This window comes from Hermetia illucens, chromosome 6 (genome assembly GCF_905115235.1).
Source record: "Hermetia illucens chromosome 6, iHerIll2.2.curated.20191125, whole genome shotgun sequence".
NCBI classification, from domain to species: domain Eukaryota; kingdom Metazoa; phylum Arthropoda; class Insecta; order Diptera; family Stratiomyidae; genus Hermetia; species Hermetia illucens.
This window is the reverse complement of record NC_051854.1, coordinates 75,015,223-75,032,191: the sequence shown is the minus strand read 5'-3', so window position 1 is coordinate 75,032,191 and position 16,969 is coordinate 75,015,223. Positions and strand designations below refer to the sequence as shown.

Genomic DNA, 16,969 nt, shown 5'->3' with positions numbered 1-16,969 from the left:
GCCTCTTTGGTATGGGCCAATGATGTTCTGGGCGTATGGGGCTACCCGCCCTAGCAAGATAGCGGTGTGATACAGTGGAGTAATACGCATTTAGAATCTGTCAATAGACGTAAGGGTAGGGGGGGTAGTTCCTGCAAACATCAATATGCACAATAGAGCTGCCGAGAAATTGAGGATCACCGTCCCACGTCATCAGGGAGGAAGATGGTTGATTGAAAATTGATTTGAACACATTGCATTACAATCAAGTGCATTCTTTTCGCGAGTTTTTCTTTGAGAAACAATCCTCTAGTCAAATATATCAGGTTACCGTCATGGCAGATGATAAATTATCTCCTTTGAACTTGAAAAGCAGAGTATGGGATCCCATGTCGAATGTTACTTCAGTCCAACAGAAGATCGACATGTAATAAGAGAAACCCATTCACGGAGGTCATATCCAAAATTTGTTGTTGCCAGGCATTGACATCGAAGCGTCCAATAAATGGTTGACTAATGGTGTACTTTTCTACGAGACCGAAGCATTCCTAACTTCAATTCAGGATGCTTCGCTCCCAACAAAAAATTACAAACGGTACATCCCTCAAGACTCCTCAATCACCAACTCCAGTTGTAGGTTATGCAACTATGAGGAGGAGACCATGCAGCGCATAACATCTGCGTGCAGGATGTTGAGCAGTACCGAGTACACCAATCGTCATAACTCCGTTTGCAAGATTCTCCATTAAAATATTTTGTTGAAGTATAGCTTAGTGGCAACTTACCATCCTTACTATAAGTATACTGCGCAGAGAATCTTGGAAAATGATCCCGTCAAACTACTGTGGGATCACATTATTGCCACCGACCACAGTGTTAATCACAGCAGGCCCGATCTAGTTCTGCTTCTCAAGGAAGAACGGGCGTGCTTCATAATCGATGTAGCCGTACCGTTGGACCGGAATATTGTTGAAAAACAGCACGAAAAAATCCGGAACTACGGCCCCTTGGCGGGCGATATGAAGCTGACTTGGAGACTACAAAAGATCGAAGTAGTCCCAGTGGTAATTTCAGCGACGGGATTAGTCTCGAAAAATATACATAAAGCGCTGAAAACGCGCGAACTAAGGGCCGCACTATACATGGAAATGCAAAAAGTGGTTATCCTTGCAAGCTGTGCTATAGTCCGAAGAGTCCTGTCAGATGTATACGATCAATTTAGACGTGTACGTATAAATATATGCGGTAGTAGGCAATATTTCCGTGTGAGGTGAGCATAATATTTATGTTCTTAAAATGGACATATGTATCTTGAAATTTGAAAATACATAAAGGAATGTTTTGTATTTTTAGCTACCTTTATATCTGAAGTGTCCGGCTCCCGATATTATTTTACCATAGCGTAGAGTACCCGTTCTATAAACAAGAAACTCTAGTCCGAGACCATTGCTTTCTGTGAGTTTCAAATATTTACCAATTTAACAATTTAAATGCCTCTAATGGCCGTACTTATTTTTTATAAAGGCACGTCCTCTGAAAGATCTAACTTTTTTTTCAAATAATTACATTTTGACATATTCAAAGTAGCTTTGTCTTAATCTGAAAAGGTAATGGACAATACAAATTAGCAGCTAGATCACCTTCTTATAGCAAATAACGCAACATTCAGAAATTTATTCATGAACTCTTCAGAAAGTCACTAGTAAAGGTGAACACAGTCAACAATAATTGCAGCTTCAATAAAATATTCAGATACAGCTGCATCTACTCGCAAGATAGATATATAAGCAAACAAATGGATTTGCAAAGGAGCCAGTTATTTCTAAAACACAAACAATGAAGCTATTTAGATAATTACGAATCTGATTATTTCGATGACCATATCACTTCCGAACAAATTTATTTGGATTGGTTCATGAATGCTTCGGTTATGATGTAAACAAAATACATATGTTAGAGCAATTCCAAAATTGTTTGCAATTCTGAAATATTGAATCTAATGGAAGTGATTCAATCAGAGCCGCAATATGTTGAATCAAAATGAGATTCCGAGAAAGTTGGAGCATTGAATATGAGGCTCCTTGATTACAGCAGTATTCTGTGTTCTACATAAAGCAATCGAAAATGTTTTAAATCAATCTTATTTAATATTTTTCGAAAATTTATATAAAATATAATTTAACGCTAAGTAGATTGAAATGCATGCGCCTTTGAAAGGCAAAAGGAACAATGCTCGTTAATTACATACTTTGAAAACAAGCAACTTTTTACAATGACGCATTTCAGTCTTAATTTATCTTGTTCAGAAAATTTTCTTCTTTCAATTACGATTCAATCCATACAACAAAATATGCCATTCTATTATAGTCTTTCTAGGCTATCTTCACCATCATTATCAAAAGTGGAAGAAATGGCCAAGTTTATTACGTAAGTAGAAGCTTAACAAAGACGAAGAAGAGAACATTTGCTTTTTATAATTGAGAATCATGAAAATGGTTCAGGGGCAAGTGCACTTTTCTTCCTGCCCTTTTCACACTTAATAAAGAAAAGCTGACTTCAAGTCATTTACTAGAAAGTTAAAGAAGAGAAAGTGGTGGCTCGTGTACCCTTGTAACTGCATTAATTTATTCATTTAGGGTTAGAAGTAGTGCAATGTGAATTTGCGTCCTGATAGACATAGACGCACCCTACGTTCGAGCCCTGGTTGTGTAGGTATATTTGAATGCAGAATTGTTCCATTTATATGTAGCCCGTAATGTATACGCATTTAGCATATCAGACTAATCATGTTATTGTTATATAGATATTTAGTGTTGTGGGTTACAGTAAATTTACGCGGAAGGTTCAACTTTGAGCTACTGTCACTTTGTCAGCAATTTTAGGATTTCGACCAAACTCTGGGATATCATGCTTCATACTATGGTCTGTAATACTATTACGACTCTATGGCTATGAGTCTAGAAGAAACTTAAAGGAGGTTTTCAGTAAATTTCCCAAAAACAGCAATATACTATTATTAACTTAAAAATATCGGTATGGAGAGTATTTTGAGAGCTGAAAACCGTATAGAGGCAGCTTCATGATTTTTTGGTTGGGTAGTTTCTGAGAATGAGAAGGACCAAATTCATAAGAGTTTCAAATTTCTGCTGTATCTACAATGTATCATATTATGTCATTTGCATAGCCGAAACTTAGATACGCTCTAAAAATGCCTTAATTGCCGTAAAACACCATGTTCTTATTGTTCCTGTTATATTAGGTTGGGGAAAAAGTAATGTCGCATTTTGTCAATAGATGGCGACACTTAAACATATCTTGTGTTGTACTTATCGCATCGGGTCATACTATACAGCGATTTGAAGACGACAACCTGGGCTACAGGTGTCTCTTTGACAGTTTTATGATCGTATGTTTCATTCTCAAGTTATAGCGCGTCAAAAATGGGGTCCACCAAGGAAGAAATTCGTCATATTTTACATTTTTACTACCTGAGAGGTAAAAATGCAACGAAGACGGCGAAAAAAATTTGTGAAGTTTATGGGTCCGATACTGTAACGATTCGCACAGCACAGCGTTGGTTCGATGGATTTCGTTCTGGTGTAGTGGATATCGAAGATACAGCCCGTACTGGTAGGCCAATCGTCGTAGAAACCGATAAAATCATCCAAGTAGACCGGCATTCGCTCGATTGCCCAGGAACTGGGTATATGGGACCATAAAACCGTTTGGAACCATTTGCAGAAGATTGGATTCCAAAAAAAGCTGGATGTTTGGGTGCCACACAAGTTGACGGAAAAAAATCTCTTGGACCGAATCAACGCCTACGATGTACTGCTGAAACGGAACAAATTCGACACATTTTTGAAGCGGATGGTGACTGGTGATGAAAATTGGATCACGTACGAAAATCTCAAGCGAAAAAGATCGTGGTCTCAGCGCGGCGAGCCGGACCAAACTATGGTCAGACCCACAATTCGGCCCTCTACTGTAAGCAACTCGGCCGTTTAAAACAGTCAATTGACCAGAAGCGGCCAGAATTGGTCAATAGGAATGGTGTTGTGTTCCACCAGGACAACGCTCGGCCTCACACATCTTTGATGACCCGCTAGAAGCTACGGGAGCTCGGATGGGATGTCCAATCACACCCACCATCCCACGTCCAGACCTGGCACCAAGTGATTACAATCTCTTCCGGTCCATGCAAAACGCCCTTGGTGCTACTAAGTTGGCCTCAAAAGAGGCTGAGTTTTTTGCAAATAAGGGGGGGGGGGGATATTTGACTTAAATCAGATAATTCTAAAGCCCTAAATTTCGATCACAAATACGACATTTCTTTTTCCCCAACCCAATATTTAGTGTTGTGGGTTGCAGTAAATTTACGGAGAAGGCTCAATTTGGCCACTGTAACTTTTTCAGCAATAGTACAATTTTGTCCAATGCTTCATACTATGGTCTGTAATAATACAATTTTTTATGACTCTAAAATAAAGGGTTTTTAGTAAATTTCTCAAAAAAAATAATATACTATTATTAACTTAAGTAAATATCGGTATAGAAGGTATTTTGAGACGGTGTTCAGTATAGAGGCAGCTTAATGATTTGTCAGTTGGATAGTTTCTGAGAATGGGTTTGTGAAAAAAATGATCATTTTATAGCCTTTCACTCTTCGCTTTTCCATCAAATGTCTAACTTCTGCTTCGCCTTCAATCCAATGGACTCCACGGGATAATTCCATCCAAAGCTTGATGTACCAGTTGCACTAAAAAATGACTTTGTATTGCTATCTACATAGATTTTACTGGTCGATCAGTGACGGCTACATCCAACGATTGTTTCTACCTTCTTTATCCCAAGCACAATTGATTCACATTTGCCCTTATTTATACCCCTCAAAGATTTGCATTTAACACTCCCATGATAACGTTCCAATGTCTGAGGTATATGTTATCTCTTGTTTCTAATACGGAGCTGACGAAGAAGAATGTTGATCGTATTATAATCACAAACCCGCAGGAAAAGGTTAAATCTTCAAGAATGAGAGAATTAAGTCTTCCCTTACTACTACTAACCGTTATGGGTCCCAGGACCAAGTTCCGTATCTGCAATACATTATGTTATCTGCATAGCTGAAACTTCAATATGCTCTAAAAACGCCTCAATTGCCATAAAACACCATATTCCTATTGTTCCTGTTATATTTTTGTGAGCCCGTCCTTATGAATTTGTTACTGTTCGTATTTCACCTCCGCACTACAGTGGGTTCATTGTATCTCATGTTAATTATGGAAGAGTTTCGAGATTGACTGCCGAATGTTTCTTCAATTGTTCGCTCTGCTTACTTCCCTTGATCTAGTTCCCCCGATCTACTCGTCTCGTCTTCCCCAAAATATTTTATCCCCTTGTATTTTGGTTACAAACCTTTCATGAATTTTTCCCCCATTTTACCCAACTCCCTTCTAACGAAATATCCCAAATATTAGTGGATGTGTTGCTACTCGTTGCAACTAGAGAACTGATACGTCCATAGGCGGGGCATTCCCATAGAGAATACTCCTTGGAATTAATTCCTATTCTGAACATATAACCAGCTAGTGAATTATGACCAGCCAAAATGCCCATAATACTTCTGCAAGTCTTCTTAGTTTTCGACAGGATAATATTGTTAGGTTTGTCTAACAGCATTTAGGCTTTGTCACCTTGTTTCTTTCCAGTTTTTTAAGAAAGCCTTAGCGAAAACTATTGATACTCTATTGCTGGTTCCGGTCTCTTCATGGGGGAAAATTGATCCCTCTTTTGCTAAAGCATCGAGATTTCATTTCCCTCTACACGACAGTGACCAGGCACCCAGAGTAGTTCTACCGTATTGAATCTAGAAATAGAGTTCAATCGGTATCTATATTTCTGAAATATTTTCGAGGTAATCAAAGGAGTACTTATCGCCCTCACTGCAGATCTCGATGCGCCTGCCCTCCAACCGTTCTTCAATTGCCGCCCTTAGGATCGCATACATTTCGATCTGAAAACCCGTTGCATATTGCCCGAAAGGAAAAACCCACTGCTCATTTTTGCTCGAGAGGTAGACTCCAGCTCCAGAACCCTGTTGTTTTTGAGCCATCGGTGTAGAAGACTTATACAGTGCCGGATAAAAAAATGTTCGCACTGCGAGTGTAAAAGAAAATCCAAGTTCAAAAGGAAAAAGGATATGGTGAGAAGGAAAGTGGAAGTTTTGAGGGAAAAGGTACGTTCGTCGAGGATTTGTGTGTTAATAGTAGAGTACAAAAAAAGACGTCGAAAATAAACATATACACAAACAATTTGTTAAACGATTTGTTTAACGAAAGTAGACAAATGAAGGTATCTATAAATGTCATATTAAAAGAAATTAATTTCCGCTTTTTTTATTATTATTTTAGGCCTTTTCCAATGTTCTGCTGTACCGGGTGGAACATCGGGAAAATCGACGTTGCAAAATTTGCCGTAGCCATGGGGCTGGTTACCAAAAAAACTAAGGAAGCACCGAAGGTGGAAGAATTCGCTCAGACTTTTTTTCTGTCCACCCTATCCGAGCTGACGCTGGTGATGAAGGAGTGAGTACTGAGGAGACGGTCCTGCCCATTAAGGACAAAAAAACACCAAGACTGGGTGGTATTTCCAGCGAAGTGTTGAAACTCGTATGTAAATACAAGCCGAACTTGCTTCTCGACGCATTTAACACATGTTTGACCGTAAAAATGCCCTACTCTGCTAGACTCGGGAAGGACAACGCGGAATGGACGTGGGGCGGTTCTGGGATCTATCTTTGGTCTGGATTTTCGGAACACCTTATACAGGATGCGGCAGCATAACTTCCTTTTTTCAAAACTCAATAAAAACTATTGTATGCATCGGAAAATATGTATTTATTTTTTATAATGTAGGTACGTGTCTAAAGTTTTTATTTACATTGTTTTGAAGATCAAATCTGTTAGGTAACGTCCCCCATTCTCCATACATTGCGTAAACCGATTTCTGGCGTTTGTCATCACTCTTGTTAGCATAGCAGGTGTTATGTTGGCAATTTCTTCTTGGATGTTGGTCTTCAAATCTTGTAGGGTTCTTGGACGGTTCACATAAACACGGGATTTCGAAAAACCCCATAGAAAAAAATCACAAGGGGACAGATCGGGAGAGCGTGCCGGCCATTCCAAATCGCCTCTAATTGAGATAAGGCGCTCTGGAAAGTGTTCCCTCAAAACAGCCATCGATGCTCTTGAAGTGTGTGCTGTTGCACCGTCTTGTTAGAACCAAGTGTCCCCCAAATGCAAATTTTCTAACCGTGGGAAAAAAAAAATTCTGTAGAACGCCGTGGCGATCGCAACATTGACGCTCTCACTGCTGGTGGTAGCGAAAACTATTCCGATCGCTCTCCATGCTGTCATACCTCAGAAAAGGATCGCTCATGAAAAGAAAGGCCGTATTCTCCGCGCATAACAGTAATCTTGGCAAAGAGAATAGAAAGGTAGATCGACCGCTCACCTAACAAATGGTTCAATCGAAAGCACGATGAGATTGACTATTACCTAAGCCAATTACTCAACGGACATGGGTATTTTCAATTTTACCTTGCACCGAATCGGGAAATCATGATCGCCGGACTGAATTTATTGCAAAGATGTGATGGATGATGCCTGCCCCATCTTTTTCATCTGGTGAATGTGCTAGCGCCATCACCATCACCTTCCGATGGAAGGATGTTTTGCGTCCCCGGACACCATAATTGAGGCCATGCTACAGAGCGAGGACACGCGGAGCCGGCACTCAAGGTAGTTTTAGGGCAAAAACGAGAGAGATAGATAGGAAAGACACCAGAGTAGCTGAGGCTCCCTGAATCCTCCTATACTGAATAGGCCCAGCCGAGTTTCGAATCAGTCCTAGACGCTCCAGGGGGTTTTAGACGGTAGTCTGTCTGAGACAAGAATCCGGCACGTTGTGGGTAAATGCATTTCACCTCACTGCCCAAACAAAACTATTCTGGACCGGAATCTATCCTGTTCGAAAGCGTCCTAAGTAATGACGACGCACCTTGCGGTTACCGCTAAATACACGATCCTTTCCGCCAGGCTTCCCGAAGTACAATAGCATATTGCCACAAAATGGGAAGAAATCTCCAGCTTGTAAATTTCCAACTGGGGCCTTCGACAACTTTATCGGTAACTTGTATTCTGATATGATAGCTAAAGGTCATTACCGGGGAAGCCAACTACATCCGAAGCCTGGATAGCATCTCTAGTCTAGCAGTCCCCATCAGATAATGGTCCATACTAATCTAAATTAAAGACATGTTCGCATATTTTCAGACAGGCCCAAACAAACTTTCCTGATTTCTGACCCACACATCTACGTCATTGTTAGCTAAATTGAATGTCAGCTACCCAACTTGCAAACAGTCCACGTCATATTGAACAAAAAAGTGAATTGAGACAAAATACTCAAGGGACTTGCGAGTGTATTGGGGAAGCTTATTCGTACATATCATATGCTCTGAACATCTGGTGGTATTTGAATGTAGTTTAGCGCCTATATGTATACACCCAAACAAAACAATCGCCGAATCAAGACAGCGCGAATGTATCCGCTTTGCTAGTCAAGATTCCATCATGGGGTCTATCGCGACCTCAAAAAAAAATTGGTTGGACTCGACGAAATTCCCTCTATCGTCATATAGTAATGCGCTCCTAGTATTGCTGTCATCATGACCTCCATGATGCCCACTTCCCAACGGATTAGAAGAGCGCTCGGATAGTTCCTATCCCAAAATGATCCCGATAGGCCCACCTCGATCCTATCATCCTCCGCCAAGATCTTCGAGTGGACCATAAAAGTGACTCCATCATTCCCTCCCCATTCTTAAATTCGCCGACCCAAACGCTCGGTTAAGCATGCACTCCTCGTGCTCAAATCGGACGTCAATCCGGAAGGCGCCGACCATAGCTTACCTCATATACATAAAGAAGGCTTTCGACTCCGTATGGCAATACGGACATGTTTATAAGCTTTCCGAAGTCCTCCTTTTCCATCCGCGCAGAAATCCCAAGTCCAACTCCAAAAGCACCTCACTTCTCCCTATTCAAGTCCGGCTGGCATCTCCCAGGGATCAGTATTCTGCGCTACTCTCTTCTTCCTTTTCACCGCAGACATATCCAAACCAACCCAACACTCAAACCCAATCCGAATCATCCAATACGCGATTGACCTCATCCTTTACACCTCCACCAGAAACATCCCGGCCGATGATGCCCGCCAGAATTCCTACTTGGACTAGCTTCATCGATACTTCACTCGTTGGAAATTCCACAGAAATGCGAAACTATCGTCTTCTGTGGTAACGCAAAGATGACGCCGAAAATGACGAGTGATATATCAACTCTATCCCTCAAAATTTACAACGCCCCAATCTCCAACGTAAATGAAGCAATCTACCTTGGGGTGACTTTGAATTCCCGCCTATCCTACTCCCCACATATCACGAAAGCACTACTCCGTGCAAATGGTGCCTTCAAATCCCTTTACCCAATCCTGAAATACAACGTCGCAACACCTCCAAAAGTCAAGCTGTTTTGCTACTAACAGCTTACCCGTCCCTTCATTTTCGACTTCATCTTCTGGTCCGACAGTTCCCCTACCCAAATCGAACGACTCTAGCTCAAAGAGCGCAGAATTCTACCGCACTGTTCCAACACCTACAAAACCGAAGACGGCTCCAATACATCTCCAACCAGATTCTCTACAACTGCTGCCAAACGCCCCGCATCGATTCTGCCCAAGCCCATCATGCACTCAACTTCCTCAAAAAACGTCTATCCCATCCTACTCCCCTTATCTCCCAGGCCATGCAGATCGAGATCAACGGAGAGAATCTTCTCCGAAATTATCTGTTCCCTCAAATCCTCTTATCACTCCAGACCCGAAACCTCCTTTTCGACCCCGACAGTAGAGTATTCTTCTACACCGGTAACTACTCCTCATCCCAATTTCCAAAACCCAACCCATCCCCAGTTCCAATCCTAGCTTCCTTTCCCAAACCCCTCCCGAATGCTCCCCCATCCAAACCCACATCCTGGTTCCTCCCTTACCTACCCGAATGGAGGTTTTTTTCGGCTTTTCCTCCACAATGCTGTGTAAATTTTTCATAGAATACGACTCTAGTGATAAGTTAGTTTTGTCATTAAATTATACCTAAGATTAAGTTAATCTGTTAAAGTAGTTCACAATTTGGTAAAATTTAGCTTTATATTAAAATAGAGAAAACAAGTTGGGAAACCGCAGGCTGGACGCTTCAGATATGAAAGGTTTTGTGTATTTCTTTTATGAAGACATTTGACTGTGCATTTGTCCCATTAGTACTTAGCACTAATATACATATATTATGTGAGAATATCCACTTTCAAGTGATATTGACACTCAAAGTCTAAAATTTGCAAAGAAGTGACAACTTTGACCTATTATAATTTTGTTAGTAATAGTGCGATTTTCAACAAATTTGGTAGAAGTATATAACTATATCACAACCTACATAGTTGCAACGTAAGGGGGTTCTGCAGTAACATACTACTATTAACTTTATTTGAACAGATATCGGCACGGGGGGTATTTAAGATCCTAGGCAGCCTCTTGATTTTTTTAAATTTTTGTTTTTTTTTCAATTTTTCGGTTGAGTAGTTTCTGAGAATGGCCCCGTTAATGAAATTATCAATTTGAACCCCCCGCACTCCCCACCAGATCAACCACTGCCTGATCAATGCCCTCTTCCCAACAGATTGGAAGAGTGCTCGGATAGTTCCTATCCCAAAAATGAACCAGAATCCTCTAAATTCCAATAGCTACAAGCCTATCTCGATCCGATATCTCGACTTCTCGACTTCCTCAATAATTGTCTATCCCATCCTAATCCCCTTATCTCTCAGGCCAAGCAGAGGCGAGAGCGTCGAAGAGAATCTTCTACGAACTCATCTGTCCCGGACCACTGAGGATGGATACTGCTTATTAGATGTACTGTGGTCCTGACGTTCAGTAACTGTCAATATAAAACCATATTCTCTGATTGTTGCAAAATGGTGTAATATGATATATCACAGAACGGACATTATCAAGGTTCTTTGGTCTACATTGGACAGTTCATTCCTTGAATATCGTTAGCATACCAGACATAGCCATGATGAAACCCGGGCTCGAACCAAACGCGTGAGATTGACAGGTTAACGCTAAACAAACTCCACTATCACACGCATTAAATCATGTCTGGAGTCTTGCTATTAGAATCCCATATTCACACTTCCTTCCAGACTCCGCAAATCCATGGAGAGGTAGGAAACTCGCTACAGATCCACCACTCCACATTTAATACTTCGGAGTTTCCTGTAATTTAGAAATTTCCGCCCAAACTCTCAATGCTCCATGCTCAAGAGCAGTAACAATACGTCCGGAATATTTTATTCACCCAGATAGCTGAGTGGTTAGAACACAAGGCTGCCGTACACAAGGTCTCGGTTAAAATCTCACTGGTTGCAATGGGATTTGTATCGTGATTTGACGTCGGACACCAGTCGACTCAGCTGTGAATGAGTACCTGGAGTCAAATCAGGGTAATAATCTCGGGCGAGCGCAACGCTGACCACATTACCTCTTACAGGGTACTGTAATCCTGTAGTGTATGGATACAGCATTGAATGAAGTGCTCTAACACATTTCAATCTCCTGATCCCATTGGATTGTTGCGTCAACGATTATTATTATTATATTTTATTCGATGGCTTTTCAAATGCAGTCTCGGCGGTAAATCTTCTACCAAAAAATTCTGTGTTCGCCCGGAGCTAATTTGTATGATTCCCACACCCTGTGCGGTGTAATTGTCCGGGAAGCACGCTGAAACTGTTCCGACTTATATTTTCGAATATAATTTATATCCCCATTAGTCTTCATTTGTTCGATATGGATCATATCCATTTAACCAGCATCGTTCGTGCCCGTTTTCAACTTCACGGATAATAAATGTCGAACAAATAATATCGCCGGGCTATGTGCCTTTCGCCTATTGTTCGTAAATCAAATCTATACCAATCAGAAGACTCTATTGGAATAGAACAAGTAGAGGTTCCGGGCTGGATGCGAGCCATGATTCACCGCGGAAGATAAAAGCAGCAGCTGGACCGAGCTGGTAGTGCGAGCGATTTCGGTCAGACACCTCAGCTGCTCCGACCCAACTTGCCTGCATGGCTACTTCTAGCGCACACCATTGCATCCGATCCTGAGTCATCAGTGCACGGATGAGTGATCATCGTTTCCGACTGGCCACAAAAGCAGATTACCTTGCCTGGTGACTTGCAAGGCTGGCAACGTAAACACGTTTCGGCGGTGAAGTGGAAGCACTTGGATGAGTGGCTCGCCAGAAGCTGCTAATAAGCCAGTCGTCTTTGAATGCGACCGAGAAGGACACTTGACAGCGAATCTGCCGAGCAATAGCGCACCCACGATACCAGAGATGGGCGGCGGGGCCGAGTGGACATGAAAATCCTTGGCCGTCTTATCCTGTGGCCATTTCCGCACACTACATCCGGCCTCGACGCCTTGCACAATGACGCCGAATGACGTGGGATAAAACACGTTTTCGAGTTGACATCACCTAGATAGTGATTGGAAACGATCGAATGCGATTAGTTGTATCTGCAGTAGAAGATGACGACGGTTCCACAGAAAAAAGTGACAACTGGCTCGCGCTGGCAAACATCCCCCGACTGTCAAGCGGACAGAACTCTCGGCGGCGACGAAAATCGATTTTTATTGGCCACGGCACGACGGCGACTCTGTTATGGCACAAGCTCCGTGCAAATTTACATATCCCCGACACACTTCATGAGATAGAAGCAAAAGGGAATCGTGTACTTACAATTCTTTAATGAGCATTTTGCTTCAGGTCGACTGCTCGCGATCTTTTCTCTAGAAATTGCTCGACTTTTTCACTTCTCTGCCGGCCGACGGCTACTGCTTCAGTTCTCCGCGAACTTGGGTAAATCCTTGACTGCTGAGGTGATTGGAAAACGCGAATGCCACGCGCGGCACTCCACTTAATTCGCGATCTTCAGATTTATATCACACACGCGGGCACAGTCTATATTTTGCCGCCGTAAAACGAAATTCTCGTTCCCGATGACCTGTCACTTGTCCGCAATTGATATTCGTACGATTTTTCACTGAGCTTTATCCTTCTTCTCAGATTTTAAGTGCACATGTAGATGCGGGAACGAATGAAGAGCGGACACGGGCGCACGGGCGTAAATGGAGAGCAATTTTGACAAAAATCAACCACTTGAAAGTCGTGCGCGACGACAAGCGAGTGAAGTTGTCGCCGTGAGTTAGTTAACGAGTGGCAGATTCTTTTGACAATAATTCAAGGAGTTGACATGGCAGTACTTTTTATAGGAAGATTTTTTCTTGGTTGGCGGGAAATCGGTTTTAAAATTATTATTGTCCTTTCCAGGGAGGAAATATTGCCAATTGGAATAATCGTTTTAGTGTTTATAGTTAACTAAAACTGGTTGAATGGCATGCAGATTGTCTGTAAATTTATCGAAGCATTTAACCACGAACGCTGACTGGAAAAGGTCTTCAAACTTGATTAAAACTTGTGCTGGTCACCCCTTTCCTTAAAAATGTATGGTCATTTAAAGTGAAACTTCTTTGATACATCATGGTGAAGTTTAAATATTGAACCCTGCCACACGAAAGGGAGAGGATGAGGAGGATGTGTAGAAGAAAGAGGGAGGTCCTCCTGTGGCACCTCAAGATATGGCTATTTTTATCTCAAATTTAATTTTGAACCCCATCCCCGTGGAGGTTAAGAACGGTACTAAGGAAGGAGACCCCCTCAAACCTCGTTGGATAATTGCGATAGTTACTCCCCCTCGGGCTCCACCTTGGTGGTGGGGGAGCCTGTGGTAGTTTAATACTACGCTAAAGGTGTCCACAAACATATGAAGATGGAAACAAAGGATTGTAACTCACCACGTGACAACAAGTCACAGACTTCGAATCCTCACGCTACTTTTGACCGAGGCCTGGATTTTGGAGGTCTCACCAAATTCATGTTCTCCCATGGAGAAATCTGTGGAAGACAGGCTCTCCTCTTCAGTGGAAAACCTACACGCGGTGTCTACGATATGGTCAGCAAGAAAGGATGATACAGCAACTCCCTTAATTAGAGAAACTGGAAATCTGACAACGGCCATCCTGTCGGTAGTACTGTTGCCTAACTTTCCAAAACACGGGGGAGGAAGGCTCGGCAGATGGAAAATTCATCCGCAAAGGAGAAGGAACTCCAGGCTTGCCTGTCAGAACCTTTTCCTTCCCTTCTACCAGGAAAAGCGGAAGAAAGGGAAGTGATGTGGACGCAACTAGTCTAATTCCAGTATGTGGAAACAGATCCATGCAGCCATCTAAGAAGGTTTCCAGCCGCCGAAAACGAAAGGCACTGTGAAAAAAGGCGAAGTTTCTTGAGGCTGATGCGATAGGCATTACTAGTGTGGCAATATCCAGAGAAATCGAACACGAGAAAGCGGAACTTTCGGCGGAAAGTGAGGACAAGCTGGTAACCCCCGTGTGGTCCACACTGATCCACACTTTTCAGTTAGCGTAGGTTTTCATATTAGACTACACTAATGTTTTCAAACATAAGAATTAGTCAAATTAACCTGTAGCATGCCAAAATCTCTTCCTATCTACTGGCACCAAGGCTAGCAAAGTTGCAGGACTGCCCTTATATATTTCTGGTTCAAGAGCCATGGGTTTGTTTTAACAAAATCTCTGGTATTGGATCAGTCAGGCGGACTAGGATCTTCTTCGTCGAGAGATCCTCGACACCAAGAGCCTGCGTCCCGATGTTAAAATTGTTAGAGACAATTCTGTAGCCAGGATCTTGTTGCGGCGAACTTACAATTTATACCAGGCTAATGGTAAGAGTAGAAAAGTCATAGTTGCCTCTGCTTACCTACTGATTCTTTGTGTCCTCCGCTGACGAAAGAACTAACTCTTAATAGGTTGTAATGCGAACGCTCAGTATATTATTGAGGCAGTAGCAAATGCAATCCTAGAGGAAAGAAGCTGTTTAATTTTATCTCTTCAGCTGGTCTAATGACCGCGACCTTACGGTGCGCTCCTATGTTCGTAGGACTAAGAAGATGTGAAGACTTAACAATCTGCACTTCAAAGTTGTTAGAGTTGATTAGAGTCTGGCGAGTGCTAGATGAAGTCTCACTCTCAGATCACCGTTACTTAGAATTTAGTCTGACTATTGCAATCGAACAGTCTGTAATACAAAGACGGAATCCTAAGAATACGGATTGGACAAAGTTCTATGAAATTGTTGGCGACAAAGTAGACTGGACTGCTTTGGCGATAGAAGATCAATTGGAAACTCTATATCGCACACTTTTAGAGTGTTTTAAAGAGGCTTGTCTTATTTCCCGAGGCCAACGACCAGAAGACTTCTAAATCGTGCTTGTAAACGCAATAAGGATAAAGACTGGTTCAAGTTCCGGGACTCACAGCGTGAACATAAGAGGCTCGTAAACCTTTCGAAACGAGATCCCTTCAGGGCATACTGTGAGGAACTGGAAAATGGAAGGGAGACTTCCAGGCTGTGCAGAGTCCTTAATAAAGATGAGTCGGCATAGTTGGACTCTCTTAGAAAACCAGATGGTACTTTCACGAACTCCAGAGCTGAGTTTATACAGATTCTCTTGAAAGTGCACCACCCGGCAGAACAGGTCTCAGAAATGGGAGGGAGAGAATTGGCGATTTCTGCAAACTTTTTAACAGGAATGTGTTGCAAGGGCAATTGGGACACTGCAAGAGCGGTTTTTACCAATGAAAAGGTGAAAGGTTGCTCCAAAGAATCTGGCATGGATGGCATCTACCCAGCGATGATAAAGGTGGGTATAGAGCACTTAGAACAACTTCTAAGAAATTGAAGTAAATATTTTTGAGGATGTCTTACTCTGGGCTACCTGCTTTCCTCTTGGCAGAAGGTTAAGGTGGTTTACATATCTAAGCCTGGGAAAGATGACTATGCAAATCCAAAGAATTTGAGGCAAATCAGCTTAACATCATTTTCGCTGAAATGTCTGGAGAGACTGGTTGAGCATCACATTCGCGAGAAGGCGCCAAAGTCGCACCCCCTAAATGAAAACCAACATGCTTACCAACGTGGCAAGTCCGGTGAGTGTGCCCTTCCTTCTTTGATTTCAAAGATAGAGGACGCAACTCTGAAAAGCAAGGACGCGATGGGGATGTTCGTGGATATTGAAGGAGCGTTTGGCTGTGCGCCTTTTCAAAAGCTCTATGATGCCGCCAGAGAGCATGGTGTTGATAAAAGTTTAATTACGTGGATCTACGCTATGCTAACGCAGATACTGCTGTGTGTTGAATTGGGTGTTGATTGTTACCTAACAATAGAAGCGACAAAAGGCTGTTCGCAAGGAGGTGTGCTATCGCCAATTCTGGGGGGTATGCTGATCGGATGACGTTGATTGTGCTGGTTGTTTTCGAGATCTCGGAACGGTATGTCGAAATATACAACGCGACGTTAATTTGATTGTCAGTGGGCGCCTTAGGCATGGACTCTCCAAATAAAACCACAATGGCATTATTTACGAAAAGGGATACAATCCTTCAACTCTGCGAAGAAGTGAAATATTTGAGTTATTCTAGACAAGAAGCTTCTTTGGAAAAAAAGGTCCACAAACAAACGTAGGCCTCTCCAGACTTGACCACTTTCAATTACATTGACCAAGTGTGATCGAACGCCGCCACCTTTCAACCTTGATGAATGTCGGAACATATAGGGGGGCAATATAGACTCGGATCACTATCTGGTTCGCATGATGTTCCGGGCTTGAATAACAATCCCACCCAGAATCCTCTCTGACTATCAGGTGAGAATTAATACTGAAGCCATCTA

The 16,969-nt window shown here is 42.3% G+C and overlaps 1 protein-coding gene across 2 annotated transcripts in view; it reads right to left on the bottom strand.

Moving 5' to 3' along the window:
• Window positions 1–13,366, bottom strand: part of LOC119659388 (phosphatidylinositol transfer protein alpha isoform) — a 53,843-nt gene extending 40,477 nt beyond the window's left edge. Inside the window, exon 1 of one of the 2 annotated variants that reach the window (XM_038067449.1) lies at window positions 12,902–13,366. In XM_038067449.1, coding sequence (XP_037923377.1) covers window positions 12,902–12,918 — 17 coding nt within the window. In that variant the 5' untranslated portion in view covers window positions 12,919–13,366. The remainder of the gene's footprint in view (window positions 1–12,901) is intronic. The other variant, XM_038067448.1, reaches the window with a different exon arrangement.
• Window positions 13,367–16,969: the final 3,603 nt, after the last annotated feature.